Source organism: Hetaerina americana, unplaced genomic scaffold (genome assembly GCF_022747635.1).
Source record: "Hetaerina americana unplaced genomic scaffold, ioHetAmer1.1.p SCAF_2, whole genome shotgun sequence".
NCBI lineage: Eukaryota > Metazoa > Arthropoda > Insecta > Odonata > Calopterygidae > Hetaerina > Hetaerina americana.
In genome coordinates, this window is record NW_027286763.1 from 72,812,661 (window position 1) to 72,838,606 (window position 25,946).

General features: G+C 41.6%; 1 protein-coding gene across 1 annotated transcript in view; it reads left to right on the forward strand.

Moving 5' to 3' along the window:
- The first annotated feature begins 9,578 nt into the window (after nt 1–9,578).
- LOC139688147 (lysyl oxidase homolog 2-like) overlaps nt 9,579–25,946 on the forward strand; it is a 239,666-nt gene continuing 223,298 nt past the window's right edge. The window contains exon 1 of the mRNA XM_071585575.1: nt 9,579–9,762. Coding sequence (XP_071441676.1) covers nt 9,579–9,762 — 184 coding nt within the window. The remainder of the gene's footprint in view (nt 9,763–25,946) is intronic.

Below are 25,946 nucleotides of genomic sequence, written 5' to 3' on the forward strand. Positions count from 1 at the left end.
CTTTTCATACCTCTTCCGGTTGATTTCCTCATTAAATATGGGTATATTCATAATTCATTACTCATATTTCCTTGAGCTTAATTTGAATTACTTTGTCTTTATACAATAACCTTTCTCATGAGTCGACATGTATAACATAAAATCAATATATTACAGGGTCATATATATTTTCAGTTGTAGAGTGCCATGATGAATTATTTCCTTCTTCATCCACCCCAATGATATTTCTCAGCATCAAACTTCGTTAGATTCCGTTTTCAAGTTATCTCCAACACCGCGCACTCGCGCTTTTCAGTTCAGTTATCCATTTTACGAACCCTACGTAGATCCTTCTCTTAACTTCATTCGAAAACCTTTAGTATTTTGAGGTATCTCATTTCTTTGAGTTAATATGTTTTCCTTAGCTTTACACCTCATTCGTTTATATACTTTTGAATTCACTAAACCAAAAATCACCTCCTTATGTGTTAACGATGGATTTCACTGGAGTTCACTTTAATGATGGGAGAAAATGCCATTTCAATTGAATTTTATATATTATTTTTAAAGTGAATAAAGTAAAATTAAAAATACATCTAAAATGCATACAGGGCATGGCACTTAGTAAGGGTAGATTTATCCTGAAATATGATTACCGAAAATTCTACTTTCATAGTTCTTAAAATTATTATCATCAGGTTAATTTCCTCTCATATGTGACATATAAAATCAAAGATATACATATTATAGGTCTGTATCGGATTATTCCACTATATTTGGCTCATATATTACCTGATCCAGTTTTTTAACTAACTTTTCTCAGTCTGTTAATTGTAAAAAAATATTAACACGATTGAAAGATTTAATTCAAGAATTACGAGGAAGCTCGTCGGACCAGCTACAGCTTCATCCGTCCCATGCTTATTTGTATATCTACTGTGTGGCATAGCATATTTCGTTATCAGGTCGTCTCGGGCTGGAAATACTAAAATTAGAATGCTCAGGCGATACACTGGAACCGAGTAATGCTTCATGAATCATTACCCACGGTCACTTTGTCAATGTAACCAGATGAAGCTAAACCATTCATCTCCTTATCAGTCTGCAATCTCCCAAGACGGAAATACTTCGTTATGGCTCTTTCATTGCGGCAAAACCACACCATGAGTCATTGTGAGAACACCAAGAGTGCAGACATTTATAAGGTTTTCTTAAAGTTCATCTTGCTCCTTTAAATTCGATTGGTGCGAGCGGTACCTCTTCTCGTCCTCCTTTAAGGAAAAGTGAACGCACGGATTAAATGAAACGGAAAGTCAGAGCTGAAAAGTGCAGATGTTGTTCAACGGCTCAGCGATCTCAGAAATGACTTATTGCATGTTTATCGCGATGGAAGAGAGAGAGAGAGAGGGAGAGTCAATGGATATATCTGACATCTGGATCGGAAGTTTCGGCACTTGTGAGCTCAAGGCCTTGGAACTCTCGGTCGATGACGAGGAAATGACGGCACTCGCAAAGATATCGGTGGGCGTGTGTGTGAGACGTTCCGAGAGCACTGAGCAGGGCCGAAGAAGGGTGAGAAAAAAAACCAACGGACGAGAATGGCCAGTTGGGCAGGCCTTTTTGTATCGCTCGTCGTAAATTGCAAAAATTCTCGAAATGAACGCGGATTATGGACGTCATGAATGAAGACGGAAACCACGGAACGATGGAACTTATGTAATAAGGAAGGGCTCTGATGCTAATGGACGATACACGACACTCTGGAAGAAAAGTTCAATAATCTCCTGGAAGAGAAAATATCTAATTTGGTATCAAATATGGATATATTGATGTAGAGACTAAACATTCTAAATGCCATCTACATTTACACATCTCTCCGTAGCCGTCGTAAGGGTGTGTGGCAAGGGGTGTTAGGTCACCATCCATTGAGGCAAACATGCATATAAATACAATAAAATACGTGCATTGATACACTACAACACTGAAAATTAACACTGAGGGAGAACGCAGCATTTTAATTTGCACAGGAGTAATAAACTAAACTTACTTCTTTATTCCATGATAGATACTCATTTGACCAATTACTTGATCATCGATCATGATTGAAGATTTGTAAAGAATGGTTGGGATAAGATAGCGAGCTTAGCGCGGTTAATAGAGGAAGTAGAATGAGGAGCGCTCCAAGCGCGAAGGGGGAAGAGGAGACTAAGGTTATTAGAGAGGTAGAGGGCACTCAATTGAACTTATCATACAGAAGAAATCATTAAGGCTCCTCATTATATCGGTAGATTAGACCATTCGGGTGAGATGAGGGAGATTGAGATATGGGAGCACCAATAGATTCAGAGATTCTTTCATTTCCTCGTACAATTTGCGATTGTAATAAAAAGTGAACGAAAAAAATACGGTCGATGAACCTAGCGGTGAACCAATAACTTCGAACACTCCATTAAGTTGGTGAAGGCTGGTGACACATCACCCTTTGCCAAACTCTTTATAGGTGCCTTGTGGGGTGCGGCGTAGATGTAGAGTATAGAGTAGATGTAGATGTAGAGTGGTCTTTGCATGTGGTTTTGTTCCTTTTTACGGGTGGTGACCTAACACCCCCCGCCACACGCCCTTGCGGCGGCTTGCGGGGGGTAGATGTAGAGTATAATTTTTAGGAAGACTCAAACACTTCAAGGCACAAGTGAGACGTTTTTCGAACGGTCAACGCACGCGAATATCACACTGAATCTTTATAGTGCATGGATGATACCTTCACTAATAATAATCAACATAACTTGAAGAGAAATGCTGTCGAATTGATGAAAGATTTCTTTTCCACTTTGGTGTATCGGCTCCCCACTAACCCAATTAAGCCTTACTCCAGTGAAATTACAAGATTATGTGCCTCATTTGGTGAGTAAGCAATACTCAAATTAAAATTCATTTGAACAGATTTCATATAAAATATTGCAGTTTGAAAATTCGCGAAATGTACATAAATGAAAATGGTATATTCGCGGAAAACGAGAAAATCAAAAGATGATTAAGTAAAAAAAATCTCTATATTTGATGTTTTAATCCAGGTTGACAGTTATCATTCTTCATGGTTTTCCTAGAATGAGTTAATTCAACCAGAACGAGTTATATCATATGTTACCGAATATATTTAGTCGAAAAAATCATGTTTTAAGTATTTTCATTTTAGGATCGTATGTTATAAGAAGTCGCGGAAAAAAATGCTGGATATGATTTCCGAAGTTAACTTCAAAACTCACATTCAGCTTAAGGAGAGCATTTGAAACAGAAATATTAACATGGAAAGTTGATTAAGGGATCGGTTTTAATGGGGTTAAATTGAAATAAAATACAATTTTCTCGTCAATTAGCAGCGAGTACGCAATCCTCAATTCAAAGAAATTTTCGGGGCTCCCAATTCAAGATCTCGAGAAATTCTTACGACACTACGCCATTAGCTGAAAAAATAAAAGAGTAGAAGAAAGACAAAAAAAAGAACGCAGTTTTTGTTATAAAACGCAGAATTTTGGGAGAGTGACTCATCGAAAGATTACAAGTCTAATGAAGTTTAATGATTCGTAGATCTCGTCAACATCTCTAGCACTATCGTTTTCGCCGGAGAGATAACTATTCCTAATGACGCGATCAATGCCGGTGACATCACCCTTAGGATTTGCCGGAGTGTCTGCCAACCGGATTAGACGGAAATCAGCGAGGTCCGAGGGTCGAATCTTTTTCGATAGGTTTCTCGGCTCACAAATAAAATGATGGCTCTTTAACATGCCGACTTCTTTGTCGAGGATTAAAGAACGCAAGCTGGGATGGCTGGGTCACGGACGGAAGATGGAAGAAAGTCATAAATCTGCCAGAAAGCTAGGGAAGAATGCTTGGAGGGGATTGAGGCGAAAACGAAAAAAAAGAGGAAATATGTGACCGTACTGTCTTCACGGGGGCCATGAACAAATGGGAATGATTTAAGAGTTCTTTGCAAATAAGTTAATCATTAAAAATATCAAAATATATAAGTACACCGAATCGCAATTTGCTCGTATTACATCATTCCACGGATAATAAACATAACAATGCGCAAATAGGTGTTGGTATGCATCACATCACTTCAGGAGTACATTTAACACTCCCGATTTAAACTCCGATAAATCATGGAACATTAAGAATTGAAAACTCTAAAGAGTATGTCAAGAGATGGCACTTGCTCAACATTGAGTGGATTAGGGCCTGATTTTATCTTACGTACGCTAAATCCTTCAGCGGATTTAGATTTTGTGATAAGAAGACAGCTTTTTTAATCTCAAACATATTTTTTGAGCCGCTTGCCCCATATAACTGGGAAAACTTATGCACTCACGAGTCTTATCGTACTTTTTATTTGTCAGCCTTAGGCAGTTAAGGTAGCAAACTAAGCTGTGCTACGCAGACAGACTGCGGTATTCGCGAACATCGAAAGATTTACGTGTATGAAAGCAGTTGTAGACCAAGAGAGTGCCGCAATGTCTGCAATATGGCGGTAAAGTGCAGGCATGGGACCGCATTGTAAAAATCAATGAGATTCCAGCTGGCCGGAACTCGAATCTGGGCCCTTCGAATCGCCAGGATTTTACCACAGAAATACAGTGCCGTACTTGTAAAATCATCGGCTTCCGGATCGCGCAAGTGATTTTTAACTTCACCTCTTCTAATAGATATATAATCCATATTTGTACTAGAAAATGTTCTCATTTTATTCCGGTGATTTGCCATTTTAGCAACAGGCGCTCATTAGAAAAAATTATATCATGAACATTATGTGATGAACTGTAATTGTAAGAAGCAGGTAATACAGTTTAAAAATACTATTCTTGTTTTCCACACGGAAAGCGTATGGAAGGTATCAGCAAAAGTCTTGGAAAAGATAGGAGTGTGTAAAATAAATGTATATATAATTATGCAAGATAGCCATCACGGCTATGAGATTTCATTTTATCTATTCAACTTTAGCGAATTTTAATTCTCTTATCGCTATATTTACCAATAAATGAATGAGTGCAATTTAGCATCAAATTGGCCCAAATGGTCAGAAGGACGGCACACAAACGACAATAAAGAATAAAATCACTTCAATTCAATGCTTAATACGACGCTAATATCACTTGAATATGCTTCTAATAAGGCCAAGGAATACATCGATTAATATTCATGCTGGTCACAATCGGTCTCACGAACATTTTCTTCCATTGGGTACTCATAACGATAAATCATTTTCTGTTACATTGATTACATTCTGTCCTCTTTTTGTAAATATTAAAAAAAAATTCATCTGCTTCTTTTCAGTGACATACAGGTTTCCTGCAATTGAACCTTTTGTTATCCATTTTTGTATAGCTGCCACCTCTATCCTTAATACCCCTGTGGCGTTCAGATGACTGCGCGTTGAGATCGAATACATCAGAACGCTTGAAGACATCAGTAAGACATGAGGTGCAAACGAACACAAACGATATCAAAGTCAGCAACCGAGTATTAAAGGTAATTGGGGACAGAAGGGCTTGGCCAATCGAAATAAACAATTATCATAAATTTATCATATACTTGTTGTCATTATATACCCTTTCTGTGAGAAAGTTATGAAATGGACTTTATTATTATTTTATTATATTTTTTATAATGGAATTATTAACGTGACCTTATTTTTCATTGTTGGATGTGAAGACATGTTTTCTCATGGGTCACCGAGGAAGAAAAACCATCTACTATCTTATTCATATTGAAGTTATCACTGGATTCGAGTGTGATCGTCAGCCATTGGAGGCTTTCTGAGGAATAACGGGAGCCAGAAATGATCAGTTTCAGGTGTGGGTGACACAGTTAAGGGGCCTTGTTCCGTATGGCTCATTCTCTAGATGTGACGAAGACGAATGCAACTCCTTCAGCTCTTAATTTTCCCCTTGCCGGAAGTGGAATGCACATGGAAGTCGGGGTGAATGCGAGTCCCATGCTGCACCTCTCGGCTCATTCAAAAACGCTGCGCGCCACCGCAGTCCTACTTGGAACCCCTCCTCAGCCTGCCTGCACCACCTCCGGCGGCCCTCCACCAACACCTTGCAACCCCCCAGAGGGCGGTGGAGGGCGGGGGTAGCGTCATGGAATGGGGTAAATAATGAAATGGACCAAGATGGCTTCATCTTTTCCTTTCGCTTCTCTCCTCCTCCTCCGGCCACCTCCCACTCCCCCACACGACTCCCTTCCCGCTACAACCCACACCTCTGACCCTCGTCCAGCGACTAGCTAATAACCATGGCCGCCCGCTGGCCTGCAGTCAGCCCTCTCTGCCCCTTCCTTCCCTCGCCTTCCCACCCACCCACACTCCCACCACCACGCTACCCATCCTCCCCAACAACCGCCTTCCCTCCCTACCCAACCTCCCCCTCCCCAACCTCCCCCTCCCCATCCTCCTCCCGACCCCTCCTCCGCAATACTTCCCTCCGCTCCCGGCGGAGCAGCAACCCCCTTCACGTGCACTCTTCCACACACACACACACCCACATTCGGACACATAAGGCACACACAGACACACAAACATCATCATACTCCTCCGTCAACCACGGCCGGCGAACATATGACTCTCCGCCTGGACCTCCAGCTCCGCCTACGGACATCTCCCTCGCTCTTGGTGAAAAAAAACAGCGGCCGCCAGTGGATATCATCCCCCCGCACCCCCTCCCCCGACGAATCCCGACCCCTCCCCCCGAATATCAACCCCAACCCCCCTCGACCCCCAATCCCTCCTTCCCCTCTTTATCACAACCCCCTCCCCCACAACCCTCCCTTTGGGACCCCCCCTTTCCAGATCCCCCCCTCCTCCTGTTCCTCGGCATCCGAGACCGCACCACCACCCCCGGGTGAGTCCGACGTGCCCCACCTCCCATCCCTCCCGCGGCCCCACCCCCCGGGGCGCGCCCTCCCCTACCCCACACCCCTTCGGACCGCGGCGGCTGCGGTCCTCGGCGGACGCCTTCGCCCCCTAAATAACCGCCCACGACTGCCGAAGAAAACAGTGGGAAGAAGCATTAGACAGATCATGGGGACGGACGCGACGACTCCCGCGACCAGCGCCGCCGCCGCTGCTGCTGCTCCTGCCGGCTGCCCACTCCGCAGCGGGGCCTCGTCTCCGGCGGCCCAGCCGCCGCGGGGCGGGTCGCGGCGGTGCTGCGCTGCGGATGACCACCAGGGGTCCTCCGCGGACGCCCTCTGGACCCTCACCTTCTGGATCCCCGTCCTCCTCTTCCTCTCGACGGTCGCTGGGGCCGGGGCCCAGGGGGTGAGGCACCAGGTAGGCCACGCAAGCGGCGGCAACAACCAACAGCACCACCAAAACCAACAGCAGCAGTACCACCACCACCCGCAGCACCCCATTCACGCGGGGGCCCTCCACCACCATTTCAACCACGGGAGGCTCGTGGAGGAGCACGAACGCCACCGCAACGTGACGACGGGACAGCGTGAGGAGCGGGCCCATCTGGTGCGCAAGTACCTTCGGAGGCCCAAGAAGCACGAGGGAGCCGTGAAGCTGGTGGAGGGGTCGGGGGATCACGAAGGTGAGGAGGGAGGGATGTAGATTCTTGGGTGGGAGAGGCGGTTGGGGGGAGAAAAGGATATTTCCGTCCCAACGGCAACCTCTCGCGAAACCGGTCGACCGTTCCCGTCATTTCGGTAACAGCCAAAATTCCGAGGTAGGAGTCGACTTTGGCCTTTCTCGCCCTTTCCATTGAGACGGTCAGGTCGCCGTTTCTCCACCCAGAGAGTACTTGTAGCCTGTGAAGACAACCAGGGTCAACCCGTTTCGGCTGTTCACTCAGCGTTATGACATTTTCGCCCGGAATGTCGTTAACTGCCATTTCTTATTGACGGAGAAGGGAGCCGCATTCTGCATTCCGGACGTGTATGGCCGTGACTCACCCCGTGACATACTCCTAACTCATGAAAATATACTAGAGCAAAAATATTTCCACATATTCAGCATGGGTGTGTGACAATTTTGGCTCAGGGATCGAAGGATGACATTCGTCTTTTCAAGCGATCCGCGTGCATAATTCTGGAGATACGTACGCACTCTTAGTGACCGCCGTTGGGAATTTTAACATTGAGGCCCATTTCGCGACACCCTGCTGAGCCGGATGGAGTGTTCTGCGGGGTCCCCTTCATGTCAGGTCTGCGTCTTCGTAACGTAACGCCTTCAAGAGATGTTTTCTGAGGTTTGTTTGGTCTAGGAAGCCCACGTTAATACAATATGCTCCGTTATCTCATTAGGACATTTGTTTTAAGCTTTAAGGCACGCCCAATGACAAACTTCGCTGCCGATCTCATCGGAATTTATAGCGGGCTAAATATTTAGCGAAATTATAATTGTATTGATTGGCGATCAAACTGGGAGATTAATGTGGTTCATTTCAACTCGTAATGTATGTCCCTGACATGAGTTAAAGGAGTGAGGAGGATGGTTTTAAACATTCTTACCGTCTTTACCATAGGATACATCTCCAAACCTGGTCCCTAATCGATGCCTTCGAATTAAACTTATCACATCTACATCTACATAATACCCCGCAAGCCGCCGCAAGGGTGTGTGGCGGGGGGTGTTAGGTCACCACCCGTAAAAAGGAACAATACCACATGCAAATCAACACCTACATGCAAAAATATACCCACAGTGAAGTAAACATTATTGCAAAAATCCCTTCATCCAACACGCATGCGATCACTGTCATCCAACAAACAATTGCAATGACTTGTTAGGTTATCAAATGTTATTAGCCAACGCACCATACAATTTTCACAGTTTAGGGAAGCCTTAGCAGCGAAATGCAAAAGTAGATTTACCACTTCCAGTGAATTTCCACAACACTGGTAATTATTCAGTTTGGTCATTATTCATCACATATTATTTTAAATTTCTGTTGGAATATTAATTTGTTTTCCAGCAAATTCAATCGACTTGAAATGTTATTTTGACATGACGAATATTCGGACCAATTTTATCAAAAATATTTTTTTCTTCATAAGCTCACATGTGACGATAGATAATATAAAGGGGATCAAGTTGGTGCGGGGGCTAACGTACTGGCTTCCCACCCTGAGGGCGCGGGTTCAAATCCCGGCGGTGTTGAATATTTTTCAGAGGTATCTCGATCCGTGCTTGAGGTGCTTTGTGGAGGGCACTTTGAGTGAGTACGCCGTCCGTCGGATGGGACGTTAAGCTGCGGACCCCTTGGCGCCTTTCGTAAAGAGTAGGCTAATGCCGATGCCGGGTTTCTCTCCACCCTTCATCCTTTCCTATTCATCCCCTATGGCGCAAATGACCTAAGCTGTCGGTCGCCTCCCCTCAATACTACTACTACTACTACCACCATAATATAAGTGGAAATAATTTTACATTCCCTTAGCATCGAATTGGTCACTAACAATATTACTGAACAATATTACTTCATGAAAAAACAGCATCAAAACGGTATTTAAACTAAGTAGAAATTCTCTGGTCTTGTCTTACGTAGTCAGATATCATTTCTTAAAGGCGATATCAGCAGGCACCGTTAGCACTCGGGATGCCCTCTTCGGAACGAGTGAAAGAAATGAATGACTACTTGTCTACAGGTTTAATGGGATTAAAGGTAAACTGGTGGCCTGCATCATTGCCCATTGCTAGCAAGGTTGCAGAGAATGTTATATCATTACACAATAATCAGACCCAAAGCATGAGTCAAGCTCAGGAGCTTAGAGTTTATCAGCGTGATGCCTACTGGACCAATTAGGTTGACAATTACGTTTAAAGTTCAATTTATGGGTTTCGACGTAACTCCGACATATCGAGGAAACATTTCACGTTTGTGGACACAAATTCTTACTTTTAATGTGTTACAAATTCGACGGCAAGTGGCCATTCACTTGGTCCACCCAATACTATTCGCAGAGATAGGGAGTTGGGAAATAATCCTCAGTTCGTTAACTTCACTTGAGAAAACAACCAAATGCAAATTTATCAGAGAAACAACGAGTGAAATTACATTTACCATTCACTTGATGCAGCTATCACATTATGCTCCTCCCACTTCATATGGGAGCACAGCCGTGGAAAGGAATATGCATACTTTCCATGCGTCAACAATCGCAATGAGTTGGCGAGAGCGCAATCACAACACTATGCCTTTGCACACCAGCTTTAAGGTCACTTAGGTTGGATAAACTACGCGTTGAGTCTAGAAAAATATACCAAGACCTCATTTAAAACGTTTACTGTGTCAGATCACTACATATTTTTATGAAATCTTTGGGCAGTTTCTTCTTTTCCTAAAACTTTTTTTGGTAGTTTAAAACCACTTGATTCGCATACTTTTAGTGTTTACATGAATTGGAAAATGGAATCAAAAACATGATGCATTGGATATTGAAAATACTGAATTATCGATTGATTACTTAATGAATAAGCATTTAGGACCTATCAATTTCACCATAGTTTTCTTGGAAGACATAGAAGGGTGTTAATTTAAAATAATTTAAGCTTCTAAATGCAGCCATTGTTTTCAAGAGAAACACGAGATCACAATGTTTCAAACTTATTGCTATGGAAAAATGACTAGGCCGTTATCCATCTCTCTCTCTCAACGATATGAACTCCTGTGAAGGCGATTCTTTTGAAGGGGCACACACATTCCATGTCGATTCGCGGGCAGTCTGGTCTCGCAGCAGAGAGCGTAGCGTCTTCGCGTGGAATAGCGTTCCACTCGCACCACAAAGACAGATTGGTCGGATGGGAAAGAGATATGGGTTCCATTGGCGATGAGGGCAATCGACCCTTTTTAATTTTAGCTGAGAGAGTGAATCGGAGCGTACAGAATCTGAATCCTTTGCCTGCAATCGGTCGTCCCACTGAATAAATTGCTGAGTGACCTTGGCTTCCCTTCAGATTCGAAGCCTCCTTTCGGAGCGACGAGGATTTCCGCGCAGATAATAATATTCGTATTATGTCATCGCGTCATCTTCCTTTGCGATTCAATGACCGCATTGTTACCGCACAAATTTATGATGCTATGGCCTTTCGTCTGGTTGAACGTTTTACGATAACTCCTCCCCATTTCGGACAAGCTCCTGCGACTATGTTACACTGTAAGAACACGAAAGTTTTTGGAGCCGCGGAAGAAGCTTTTTTTGGAATGGGCGCGCAGCTGTCAAGTTTCGATAAAGGCGAGATTTCGACATTGTCGAATGTCGACGATACTCTATTTTCATTAAAAAATTGGAAATTTTTAGAGTCTGCGACGCCACAATCTCGGTATTGTTGTGGATGGAATATATCGAGTTTGATTGACCCACCGGATTATTGCATGCAAAATTCAAAATTTCTCCAGCCTTTGACGCCAACACTTCGTCATTATCTATTCACGATAAATTCGAATCTGTCTCGAATATGCCCAAGGAGCTTCAAATCTGCAGACGGACAAATTCTCACGAAATTGAAGATTTCCGACTACGCGAAGGGTTTAACTCGTGTCGTATGCAAATGGCGTGTCGGTCACGATCTCTATGTTGACATCTGAACATGAAACGATTGATTCCAGTTTTCAAGTCATTTTTACAGACCCAATCTGTCCGGTGACCCGAGGAGAAGATCCCGGGGATCGATCTGGTGCGCCATCTCACGCCACGACCGTGGCGTGTTAAAGCCACTCCAGAAATCCTCTAACGGACTACCTGTCTTGGAACCGAACAGATGACTGATCTCCCCGCTGCGGGGTAACTAATGGGCACTGGACATGACCTTCCGCCCTACAAGGGCCATACACTTTGCCAATATTTCGGCAAACTTGGGCAAGTATTTTGCACAGGTTATATCAGTGGCAATTTTGAACCTTAAACACAGTCACGTAAATTGTTGGGGGAATTGGCAATATATTCCATAGTAATAAGGATGAAATATTACCATAATTACCAGAAAGTTTGGCGTGGGTGGGGAAGATAGAGTTATCCGTCTCTTAACGGAGGGCCCTGGCCCGGTGAATCTCGACAATACTGCCTGCTGTGTAAGGAACTAATCCCCCTATTCTGATGTGTGAATTTCTTAGAGCGAGGCGACCTCAACCCTCACCAACTAAACCGACCCTCGGGTTGATCGCTGTGGTTTTTTTCCAAAAAGGGGACCAACCTCGTTGGCCCCATCTTCGGTGGGCAATATACTGAATAGATAACAAGATAGAAGGGAAAAATAAATTATTAGGAGTATATTCCTGCCACATACATGGTTTTGTGTAGTCCTCTACGTATTTCTACTACTTGCTGCTAAAGATACGACGTCACTTGTGCCGTCGGAATGACTAAAGTTGCAAATTTAAAATTATGGTAGAAGAACAATTAAGATTTATCAAATTCCTTTGAAGGTCTGCTATTCGCTTTCCACAAGAGGAATGAACTTCAGACGAAATAAAAATGATTCTTGCACTTGAGCAAAATCTATTTGTCACAAAAGCAAACATTGCACTTCCGGACACAAACAGATCTCCACTTCCTATGAGAAGGGATGTACTAATTCAAGTGTTCCTTTGATAGAAATTAAAATAACTAAAATAATTATTTTTTATCCAGTAGGGGTTGGCCTTAAATTGCATCTCTTTTTGGGGGAGTGCAAGGCGTACCATTTCATTACGTTCTCTTATGGGAGGGTGGGACAGAGTTTCAGCTCTTAAGAAATATTTATCACTGCTAATATTCAGCCGTTGCCTATGAAGAAATATCCACGATATATAAGAAATATCCATTATCCACGATAACCAAATAATTAACCGATAACCATTGTGCAAATGATCACTGTTATTGCAACGGAATCATTTCAGCATTTGAAAAAAAATATGTAAAGTTTGTTGTCTCCAGCGTAACTTAATGGAATTTGCATAGCATATTGAATTGAAATGAAATCATTGACTTTGCCATTCCACACACTTGATTTAAAAACACGACCCAGGTTTCAACGTTGAACGTTATCATCAGGTGATGATCACCACCTGATGATAACGTTCAACGTCGAAACCTGGATCGTGTTTTTAAATCAAGTGTGTGGAATTGCAAAGTCAATAATTTCATTCCATTTCAACTTTATAAAGGTTTAACATTGTTTGTTTCATATCACCGTACGCATTCTGATACCGCAGAAACAAAAAAACAGTCCTCTTTCATATTTGTTTACTATTTTCAGTACAACACGTAATTGGAGTGACTTGTAGACAATGGTATTGAAAAACGTCTACCAAGTTTGTGCTCTTTTCTTTGAAAAAATTTCTGCTTGACATCTTAATGGTATCATATAATTTATGGACGGACCTATGCATTCGCTTCATCTTCATCTGATTTGTCAGTTTCAATTCGTCAAGGCGATTCAAGGGATTGCTCACCTAGAGAAGATTAATGATTGTGAAAATTCCACAATGCCAAGGTAATAAACGGTATTTACGTTGATCTTCAAGCTGAGAAAGAATTCAGAGAATCTTGGACTCCAAAGCACGGCGTAAAAAATTTCTTAGATAGTTACGTACTAAGGCAATTTACGCATGAGAACGGTTGTGAGGATTTGAATTCATTAATCTTCAAAACCTTTCTTATCTGCAGCAATAACTTAACTTAAAAATCATGTTAAAATGAAGCCACTCCGCTGGATTTCAAAGATCGCATTTAATTTACATTAGTTTTCATTAAATGACAACTTTTGTTGGAATATTCAGACGGTTAAAAATGCGCTAAAGCTAACAAAATATTTATAACGTAGTAAATATGGAGGCATCTAAAACTTAAAAGCAAATGTATTGAGCCGTAAAGTAATAAAATTTGTCACAACCCAGCTTGTTGTAAAATGAATTAATGCGAGCGATGTGCGAGATAAAGAGAAAATCTTTTGTTTCGGAAAAATACAAGGAGCGGTGATCAGTTGTAAAACACTTCGTGCCTAATCAATCAGAGTCTTCAAACAAGGGGCGTTTATTTTTAGAAACCAGAAAATATTTTGAGCACCGGATGAAGTTTTTTTTGAAAGCTACTCCGTGAATATTCAGAGGTTTTATGACCACAACGGATGACCGGATGATCCTCATCCTTCAATACAAGCTTGAACAGACGTAAGGGAAGTGACGAGTTCCTCTGTCATTTCAGTGCCAGAAAATTTGGGTTGGCCTTGACTAATCGAAGGAATTTAGCCAACTCTCTGTTTTTCTTGAGCGCCATTCATTTCCATTCACTTTCAATATTATTTGTATTTCTTTTTTCAGCCCAAGTTAAGTTTGCCAATTCAGACATGCATATATATGACCGATACTGTATTTTCAATAAAAATATTTATGGCGACGAAAAGCATAAAAAAAGAGAACGATCAAGGGCAATATTTCAAAGCGCCATACATTGCTGACATTGGTCTCCTTGTAAAGTTTGACACACGTTCCTCCTTCCGCATTTAGGTTACGCATTCATTATCCTCATTAAACAACCTTCATGTCTCCGTGTCCATTCGCATTATCAGCGACTCTGAATAATTTATTTTCCTTGTCCAATAGTTCGTACGCAAGCAAAAAAAAAATATGCCAAAGAAAAAAACTTATAATGGCTCCTTTGAAATTCATTGGAGACCTTTAAACTGAGCTCATCAATCCTCGGGAAACAAGTTAATTGGGCTTCATTGCCTTCCCCACAAGCGAGGTACAAAAAAACTGGAGGTGTCGGCTATATTTTATCGGGATGGTGGAGCGGCCACAAAAATGGGTTGCACGTTGAATTATACATATTTGCAATCGTTCTAGACGTGCAAAAAAAAAGTAAAAGTCGCGCTACGGGGAAGAAGATACCCAACCGCGGGGGTCCCTGAGATTTTTCGATTAATCTGCTCTCCCTGGCATGATCGAAAGTGGCACCTGCGCGCGGCGGGATTGTGCTGGGGAAGACCTCGCACCGTCCCGCGGGCTCATCGAAAACGACCGAGCAAACACGCCCGCGAAAGGGTGGAAATGCATACATATTGGACCGCCGTGTACCGCGTGCCTCGGAAAAAAACGGATAACTCGTGTCGGAGAGCGAGGGTGGGGGGGGGGGGTGGGTTAGATTAATAACTCACGCCTCCCTACTCTGTGGTGGGCCGCAGGTGTATTCGCTGATGGGATGGATGAGTACCCTCGAGTCGAGAAGAGAAAAAAAGAAAAAAAACGACACGGCGCTCGAGAGTTATTCTCCCTACACGTACGCACGCACGCATGCTTGGTTACATACGCAAAAAATAGAGTGGGAGGGAATGAGAAAGAGAACAAGAGGGAGGTGCAATTGCGAATGCGCTCGAGCGAGTCTATTTTTTTCCCGATCTCCCCAAAATTAATTCCGGGACGCGCCGCAACAGTTTATTTGTCATTTCTGGGAGCGTTCCTTTCTCCCGTTTCGGTCGCCTACTAATGACGATGGAAAGGAAGGAAGGAAGGGATGATGGACGGGGAAAGAGAGAGAGAGAGAGAGAGAGGGGAGAAGGATGGCATATATGTATGCATAGGTACACGATAGAGGAGCGACGGAGGAGAGTTCGTCTTTAAAAAGCCCTCAATAGTCCTCTACTCCCTTAAAGCCCCCACGGCATCCCTCTTGTCTCTCTCGCTATCTCTCCGACTTCTCCCCGCACGGAGCTCTCGCAAGATGAGGGAGGAGGAGATCATTAACGATCTTTTTTCGACGACTTAACGACGCATTCACGACGTTGTCAAAGGCTTCGACACAGTCTATCGCTCCGACCTTTTGACATCGTGCCCTCCTTGTTTACACATCGATGATACCAGCATCGACCCAATTATTTTCGCCCGAGATAATCCGAGTGCGTCGAGAAGCGAAAGGGGTTTTTGTTTTGTTTTCCGGGAAGGTTGTTGCTCGGTAGGGTTTGTCGGTGAGGGAAAGGACATAAAAGCGGGGCGTTTGGGCGGGGATGAAGTTTGATTGCAGTGGCGAAATTCGACATTCCTTTTCAAGAGAAACGATGCGCGGGGGAGAAAAACAATTTAAGTGGAAGTGTTAGGCAATGTAGGGGAACAGAGAAGGAGACTGTTGGGAGCAATTCGAAAGAGGCATGAAGGTGGATGAGGAAGATAATGAGAGACATTGGAATTTTGTGAAGAGCGTAGTAAAGGGGAGAATGTTGGATGAGTCGGGGGGAGGAAGTAAAAGGTTAGGCATTTTGGACGGCATCGAGGAAGGCAGAAAGTGTGTGGAAATGAAAAATGGTTTAATGTAACGTGCAATGGGTGATGTTGTAATCTGGTGGGTAAGGAGTTCGGTTTCCGCCCGGAGAGTCTTGGGTTCAGATCTCATGTTTAATGCCCGCGGACTACCCCATCTAGTATTCATAATGGTAGGATTACCTGGCTACTACAAATATGTGGAAACATTGGAGGAAAGTAAACTAATTGGAAGAACAGAAAAAGGGTCTGACTACCCTCTGGGTAGTCAGACCCTTTACCAAAAGGGTCTGGTCCCATAAGCTGGCTCCGTCCCCTAGGCCACTTGTTCCTGTGTTTTACATGATTATTCCATAAATTTGGCGCTTCTAACATGAACTCTTATGGCTTTTGTCCCACTCCGCAAAAAAATTTCGTTTTTAATAGGTAAATGTAATCCTAATATTAACATAAAAATACTAATTAAAAAAAACCGTCTTTCATTATCATATTCAATGGTCTTGCCGGTATTGCATTTTGAAGAATTTCGCCACCAGGAGAAAATGGTGCCATTATTTACGCGCAAGTTTTTATAATGAACAAAAGTTGAACCATTTGAAACGGAGTGAAGAAAAACTATAACTGTAATCATAATAAATTTGATAATTTGAAAATTAAATGTAATAACGTAGTTAATATTTACAATTACATAATGTCGAGTCATTGCAAAGAAAAGAAATACGTTACTGAAGTCAAGTTACATCCTTACGTATATCATATCATGAAGATCATAAATTAATTCTAATTATGATCGATAATGTGAAACCCATTTATACATTATGAGATGTTATATCTAACAAAAACATTTTATTTTGAATATTTGGGAAATGAACGAAAATAGTTGACAAGTTCACGTAGACCAGAACCACAGATGTCTTAGGGCTTACATATTTCGAGTTATAGCTACTCTAAACTATCCAAATTAACCTTCGTTAGGGTTGAAAACTGTGTCTGTGCGCGCGTTATGTGCGGTGCTACCGCTATATAGGACCGTTATTAATGGGGCTCAGAAGTGTAGCCGTGGTTAAGTATTCCACGGGCAAATACCACGGGATAGACAAACTGCGAAGCCCGATGGAGCACCACTGATGATAACAATAGTGCATGGTGATGGTTGGGGTTGAGGGAGGGGGAGGGGAGGAAAGAAAGGGTGTCCCCTTCTCACCCTCCTTTCCAAACCCCCCGGGTCCACTTGATTGCGGAGAGGACGGCGCGATGAAACTGATGCGCCACTAAGGTACGCGCCAGTGTCAACGCGGGGTCATGAAAGTGAAAAATTACAGTTACCGCTCGCGAACGGCAGCGTCGGAAAATCACCAGGTCTCATTAAGGATTCATATCAGACCGACTGATGGGACAGAACAGACCAAGGATCTAAGATGGGGGTGGTACGCGCCGTACTGACGTCAATTACACATCCTTTTCAAAGCCAACTTCGAGTGGTCGCGCACTTCGCGCCACTAGCATGGCGAGGCGTTTCAGCTGAGCACGCGGTAAATTCAGAAATTCCAGGTAAAAATTTCTCTCGGCTATAACTTCGTCACTGCTGCTCGAACAGGTGGCACCGAGTTTTTCTAAATTTAGCTGCATGAGAATGCTAACGATCACGCACTCATATTTTTATGCCATCAAAAGCCACGGCAAGCCATTGAAGTTCAATATTTAGTAAATACCTATATAGACCTTCCAATTCGTGGACTTAAATAAATATTAGATGCGGCTATTCTATGGCTAAACCCGGTCATGTAAGTAAAAGAAAGAACTGAGAACAAAGAAAAAATTAAATCGTCGCTGGAATGTAAAATAAACATAGTTTTACAATGAGGTGGGCGGTTTACAGGTAAATAAATAACTGATTTTACAGTAATACATACATAAACTGAGAATTTTAGAACAAAAATAAAATAGGTGAAAAAACTTGGGGGATACGCAAAATTGTGCTTCAGTGCGTCCACTTCCAAAATAGATAAAAAACAAAGATGGTTTTCATGAGGGATTCTCTCACTTTGCGAATGGGTCACTTATGACCCCGCAGGTCAACCTTTGTTGGGTTTTCTTTTAAATCAGTATTCTTTCATGCGCAACGAGAAAGTATATGGAATCGATTTATTTTGAAAACATGTTTTAACATTAATCTAAGAGCCAAATACCAATATTCAGTGTTCTCACTGTCAATAAAATGCATGAACGATAATATTTGAGCGCGGAAGCTAAGGTAATCGTAAGGAATTAAAATGATAAAATACGAAGGAAAGGTGAGCAAGAAGAAATAATACTCAGGAAATTACTTACATAGAAGATGGCACATAAGGCACCCTGTGAGGCTGTACAACATGAATTTTAAAAGAGGAAGAATATGTACCCTCAAGCAAAGCGATGGATCAGTTTTCCATTCGCCTCACAAATAGCAAAACCGTCGAATCTAACAGATATAATAAATAATTTCTCATCTTCCACTCCCATTTCATGTATTGGGAAAGCAAACAGAGGGAACACATTTGTTTAAGTTTTGATGCAGATGTTCTGCGTACTCCAATTCAATGCACAACAGGAAATAAAAATTTCCTTCCACCGGGGAGAACATGGGTTTGCGGAAATAAACTCCATTACTCAACATTTCAATTACGGAAACCTTCGAAATGGGCCATGGGAGTGAGAAACAGACCCGCAGATTAATACCAGGGAGCTTTCGTCGTTCTGCCGATTTCTTCGTGGGAGGAAATGATTCGCAAAAACATCATTCTTGAACCCAGGGGAATCCTGGGAATACGATTAAGGGTTATGGCGCGTGAGCAAGTCCAACGAGTGGGACGAGGTTGAGAGGGTAGGCTAGTTGTACAGAGTACCCCGCAGTATTCTAGTCACGCACTACGGCCGAGTGATGGGAAACATTCAAGGGGACGTGCTCGGGTGAGAGGACAACATTTATAGTCGAGATATGCTATAATGGGGACCCCGGTTAAAGAGCTGGACGGGAATCGAAGCGCACACATTGGAAGCGGAAGGTCTTTGGGCACGTCACGTTCGAAAACAAACTGCGTCGTGGCATGCGTACACTCGTTTTCTGCTAGATGGACACCTTTTAATAACTTGCCGGGCGTCCGGCGAATAAAACTGCCGTGCACGCTGTTTCGCGACGCGGCGGATGTTCAGAGGACCCATATTCGACAGAATGAAAACACCCTCTTTAATACAAGGCAAGGGAGAATTGCGTAAGAATGTGGGTTCCGATCGATTTATCAAGTGGGAACATACTACACACCGATTTAAGAACACATGGCTCCAAAGGTAAACTTCTGTAGAGTTATTACTGTGCATGGTGAAATCAATTTTCAATTAAGTTGTCGTCAGAGGATAGGTTTTGTTAAATTCTACATAATCGGTTTATTAAAAACTCTTAGAATGTGAAATGAAGAAAAATATCGCAAGTGATTTACCAAATCTCTCGTTAAGTACTTTTGCTTACATATAAAAAAAAAGTTAGGGACACGGAGAAAATTGCGGGCTGATACAAAATGATACAGACATAGACGTAAAAATTTAATAAACATAATTATTCCTCCAGTATATCAAGATGTGGTGACACCAATTAAAGCTCTCTCTCAAATAAAGGCAATAGGCCAGGCAATAGGAATCCATTTGTATAAAACTTACACACGCTTCAAACCATTTTTGTCAAACGTGATGGAATTTAGTAAAATTGAGACAGCCACCAATCTAAAACGCTTAAAAATCACAAACTAAGAACCAATTAGAGAGTGATTTCAGCGGGAAACGGCCGGAAGAACGAACTGTTTCATCCATATTGCGAAGAAGAAATAAATATCAAAACGGAGACAAAAATGGTCTTAAAGAAACACTACACCCAAGGAATACGATAAAAGCTTCTATGTTTATGATGCTATGGTTTGTATGCCTATGCCCTTAATCATTTATATCAGCTCACAATATTTCCCGTGTCGCTAATCATTTTTTTCATGTGGTGGAGGAGAACATTAAAAGGTCATCTCCTTTGGAATTAGTGGCACTCACCGGGGAACGAATTCAAAATCGGGATGGTTAATGGTATCACAGCAAAGCTATGTTGATGAAAGTAGCGGATATGCGAAAGCGAATACGATCATTTATTATTTCCTTTCAATATTGATTCATATCGCCAAAGGGATTCGCGACCAGTTTATTCAATCGCAACTACACCTCATGGGTTGAATGGAAGATTCATCTCAATTCCACCTGACTAATGCCGTCAGAATTTTCATGGTATCGAACTTTCTTTTACCGACGATTAATACGGGTTATTTCTGATGGGTACATTTTTCATACACTGATATCTATCAAAAATTTCGTTGACGTACTACCTTGATCAAAAAGTTCCCGGAATAACCACCGTGTGGCGCTCCCATCGTTCCGATTTGAGTTCTGTTTTTTTTTGTTAAATTGGTACATCTGTTGTTGATATTCCCTTTAAATCTTAGTGTCATAACTTGACATTTGCAAAAGTTACGTAGCCAAGAGTACATCTATCTCTGTGTGTGTTGGCGATTTTTTACAATTTCAGAAATGGATTTAAATTTGCAACAACAAACTTGTATTAAATTTTGCGTAAAAAACGGATTTAGTGGCGCACGGACGTTGGAAATGTTGGAAAAGTGTTTCGGCAACGATTCTCTAAAAAAAAACGGTCGTTTACCAGTGGCACGAGCGGTTCAGAAGGGTCGTGAGTCAATCGAAGATGATGAACGCAGTGGCAGACCATCGACATCGAAAGTCGGTGAAAAAATTGATAAAGTAAAAGAAATGTTGGTCAATAACCGCAAATTAACCATCAGAGAAATAGCGGAGGACTTGAACATTGCCTATGGATCCGCCCAAGACATTGTGGTTAATGATTTGGGTTTCCGTCGTGTAGCAGCAGCAAGTAGCAGGTGCCAAAAGACCTCAATTTCATGCAAAAAAGAGACCGTGTTGACGTCGCAAAAGACATGATTTGCGAGGCTGAATCCGATCCCACATTCATCAAAAGGATCATTACTGGAGACGAGACGTGGGTTTATGAGTACGACACGCAATCCAGACATCAGGCAAGTGAATGGCGTTCACCAAATGAGCCGAGACCAAAAAAACCACGTCGTTTTCAGTCAAAAAAGAAGGCAATGCTGACGGTTTTCATGGATTACAACGGTGTAGTGCATCATGAATTTTTGCCAGAAGGCCAGACAGTAAACAAAGAGTATTATTTGGGCGTTATGAGACGTTTGCGTGAAGCAATTCGCCGAAAGAGACCAGAAATGTGGGCAGAAAACTCGTGGATTTTGCACCAAGATAACGCACCGTCGCACAGTGCTATCATTATTCGTAATTTTTTGACGAAAAATGCAACAAATACCATCCAACAGCCACCGAATTCACCTGATTTGGCTCCCTGTGACTTCTTTCTGTTCAATCGAGTTAAAAAACCATTACGGGGAACGCGTTTTAGCAGCCGAGAGGAAGTAATGGAAAAATCGCAGGAAGCACTGATGGACATACCGAAAACCGACCGTAACTTTTGCAAATGTCAAGTTATGACACTAAGATTTAAAGGGAATATCAACAACAGACGTACCAATTTAACAAAAAAAACAAAACTCAAATCGGAACGATGGGAGCGCCACACGGTGGTTATTCCGGGAACTTTTTGATCAAGGTAGTATGTGTGAAAAATTCAAGCAGTCCACCCTACTCGGGTACACAAGGCGAGAGAAAAGAATGCTTTGCCACCCAAGTGTCACAAAAAGTTTGCAACCGTTTCATTTAACTTAAACTGTGGATGACAAATAATCCCACAAAGCTTAAAATTTAATAGCATCTATTTCTGATTCTCTTTTTTTATCATTCAACATTGCTTTCAAATCTTTGGGCATTCCTCCGTGACAGGTGTCGCAACACTCTCTGTGGCACTATCAATCTCTTTTCTGGCAGGGTAGCGTTGAGATCAGGGGTCGGCAACCTACGATGTATCCGGCCCATCGATTTCTTGACGATGCCCTCTCCAATACACTGTTCAAAATTGCTTTTGTAAACTTAGAAAAGTAATTACAGAAAATCCGGCCTGCCAAAACTTAAGCCCTAGACCGTTTTGTTCCAGGGTACAAAAAATACACTCGCCACTAATTTAGATTCCAAGTTTGTCTTCTGCGTAAAATTCTCGAATTGGCCTCCTCCGTCTTTCTCTAACGTCAGATTCTCACTGTGTTTCCCACGAAACTTTTCTCTACGCAGTACGTCGTAAAGTTGGAATATTCAGTATTTTGGACAGTCCATCTCTTTTCAACGTTTCGGTCATAGAAAAGTTAACAAGGTCTTTACACGAAAGATGGAGTAGTTATGTGGGTAAAATAAAAAAATAACAAAATAACATAGGTTTTGTGGCATTCCACATTACGAGAATACCATGTAAGACCCAGACTTACTTGGATTATCGGGTTCATATCATGTCCACTAATTCCTTAGTTTAGAAAATAGTGAATTAAGAGTTAAGATTGACTGCCATTTATAAAAATTAAAAATCGCTTTTAGAATTCAACCACAAAACTTAAAATGATTTCTTTAAAGAATTACTGCTTGCTTTACGATTAAAATGATTCAGGAATTCCTTTGAGATGGCAGAAAAAAAGGAAAACAACTTCCAAGGCCTCAAATTGGCGGTTTTATTCCGTAAGAACGGAGAATAATCATAAACAAATACGGAATCTCTACATTTCATCGTGCAAAGTATGATTCACGAATCTCTTGGAGCTCTTTGGTCCGTCATAAAACCCCCGATGGCGAAATAGCTTCAATTCATCTAGTAACAACCAGTTCAGGTCTTTTCTTTGATATAACTTTTTAAAAGTCGTAAATAAAGCATTTGCATTCTTTTTCGATGTCAAAATTACACTTTCAAACAGGATATGATGCAATTACAGCTTACTCACTTTTAGGATTAGACTATTATTTTTATGCCATATTTGAAAGCTCTTCACGTCAATGCTGTTTAATTTTGAACCAAATATCAACAGACAGAAATGCTATTACTATTACAGCCCACCTCCGTGTTTGGAAGCATATTATTACTTTGTAGAGGAAATAGCGAGGAAATTATTTGCATAAGGATTACTAGATGGCCCAAGAAATGAGATTGACCAAAATAAAACAGTGTATACACTCGTGTTGGAATGCTTAAACTAGGAATAAAATCAACAACAGCTCCTAGTTTTCGGGACGTTTATTATAAAGCCTGAAGGTTTATTGGTAAGGGTGTTAGTTCCATGGAAAAGGTTTAATCTTGGACCGCTGAATCACCAACGAAGTATGCTGCTTTCATCAGCTATCAAGGCAGGGGGTGATTCGATGCGAGCGCTACGCGCGTCTGGAATACATAACATGGGTTTCGTCAAATTTACGAGGTGACGGTTTAAATCTGACGTAGCGCAGGTCCGGGAAATGAGATCTGGACAGCATGCGTCGCAATTCGACGAAATCATCAACGCATCACTTGTTCGCGGAACCGCTGCAATGGACTTAATCGTATCGCGTTCACAATCGAAAAACCCTCGTAGTACAATCTCTCGGAGGCTCCACGCACGCCTCAAGGAGTGCGGTGACCTCTCAACAGCAAATAAATGGTCCATGGAGTGCAGAAATACCTTTTTTCAGCTTCATTCTTGCAGAAATTTTCAAACGTAAAAAGTTTCGAAGCTCACGCAAGCGTACACGATTTTTACACTCACGGAATAAACGTTAATAATTAATTTACTTACAGTGATGATAATCCATACGTAAATGCGATTGCAAAAACACTTGGATGCATGTAAAAACATTTCCGAATTCATGAAGTTGCGCGCATGCATTTTGGAGAAACGTTCTTCATAAGAGATTATTTGTTAAAATTATTGAATAAAAGCAGACTGTTAACTACGATTATATCATTCGGCAGAATGCGGATGAGTTCAATGCATATCCAACAGCACCGATGATTCAGAGAGTAAAAGTTAACTGTTTAAGAATAAAACAAGATTAACTATGGAACAAGTTTTAGACAATCAACGAGATAGGGACGACAGCTGTAGGGAACAATTACAGTTAACTTTCAGGAATGAAGCAAGCATTCCATTTTTAGATAGAATGTGCGGAACTGTTTAAATTGCGAGAAAAAGTACAACTTGGCTAGAGTAGGTACTTTGTTGTAACATGAACTAAAAAAAATCAGAGTAACGAAGGAAATGAACTAAACATTATATTTTTAGATAACTTATAAATTAAATGTGTAGATATACATGTATAAAATGCAAAATCGAGACTGTTTATGGGTTAGTTGTCAAATGAGTAGATATATAAAACAAAGTACGAAAATGAATTCGGCCTTGAAATCGGATAACCTCTAAAAACTTGAGCGAAAAGTTATCTTGGGTCGATTATTTTTTCTTAACTCAACACTGAAATGTAACTCATTTTATTCAAGGTATTCTACCTCTTAAAGTTAGGTAATGGACAGTCCCTAACGACCATTAAATTTTATGCATTGCGATGACTTCCTCTTGTTTCTTCTTTATTAGTTCATTCTTCATTCATTCGTGTTCTATATTTCTTCTTCTTCTATCTTGAAGTGTAATTATATATAATGTTTTACCGTCAAATTCGCTCAACTCGCAAATGAAGCAAGATCAAATTTCACTTCATCAACTCATCCCTGAGATGTGCCCCATTCTCTGGAGAGTGATCTCGGGCATAACACTGTGCCTCTTTTTCCATTCTGCACCACTCCTCAAAGCATGCAGCATTAATATATTCCCTCTCGTTCGGGACTCAAATGGAAGATAATAACGTAAATAGATTTGGAGTAGAGGCGATGAATGGGTTGGGACGGATGGGCGTCCCACGCGGCCTCCGGAGACATCCCCGACACTGATCGGATTTGGTCCATCACTGCTGTATCCCAGCGGCGAGATGAAAGATGCTTTTACGTACTCTCATTCTATTTTCCTTAAACCTTTCCCATCACCTTCAGTTATAAATCTAGCTCAGTTATTGTTTCCTGTGGAAAGAAATGAAAGCTGACTTTTTTACTGCTGAGATACTTTTGCTTTGCGATCGTGAAGTACGAAATTTTACTTCATTCTATCCTCAGTCCACAAGAGGGCTCGTGAAGACAACATATCACGGTTCAGAAATGTATTTCCCGGAAAGGGAAGAGCAATATTTTTTTTACATTAGTAGGGAATAAGAGGAAATGTAAGGATATGACGTGTGCCGACGTATCCTACACCTTCACACTGTAGGTATCTTCTGGATTACGCTAGTGTAGTAATTAATATAGTATATACAGGAATGAATACTTATATTTAAACCTTACTCCGGTGACGATTCGATAGTAACTGCAAGTAGTTATCAAAAAAGGACAAGAATTATAATATGATTATAATAATTATGATGCAATGTTGAAAATTAACTCTTTTAATTTGCAGGTTAATGAATTCTATAATTAATTTTTAATTATTTGTGATATGATAATTTCATAAGACGGTACGTGACTTCAATAAATCGTAGCCAGATAGATATTTACCTAGTGGTACATGCCAGCCTAAAACATTCCAAATAAATCTTTTCTTCTATGGAAACTAGAGAATAAGCATTGAAGGTCACGAACGCAGAGATGGCTAGTGCTTAAATAGTAAC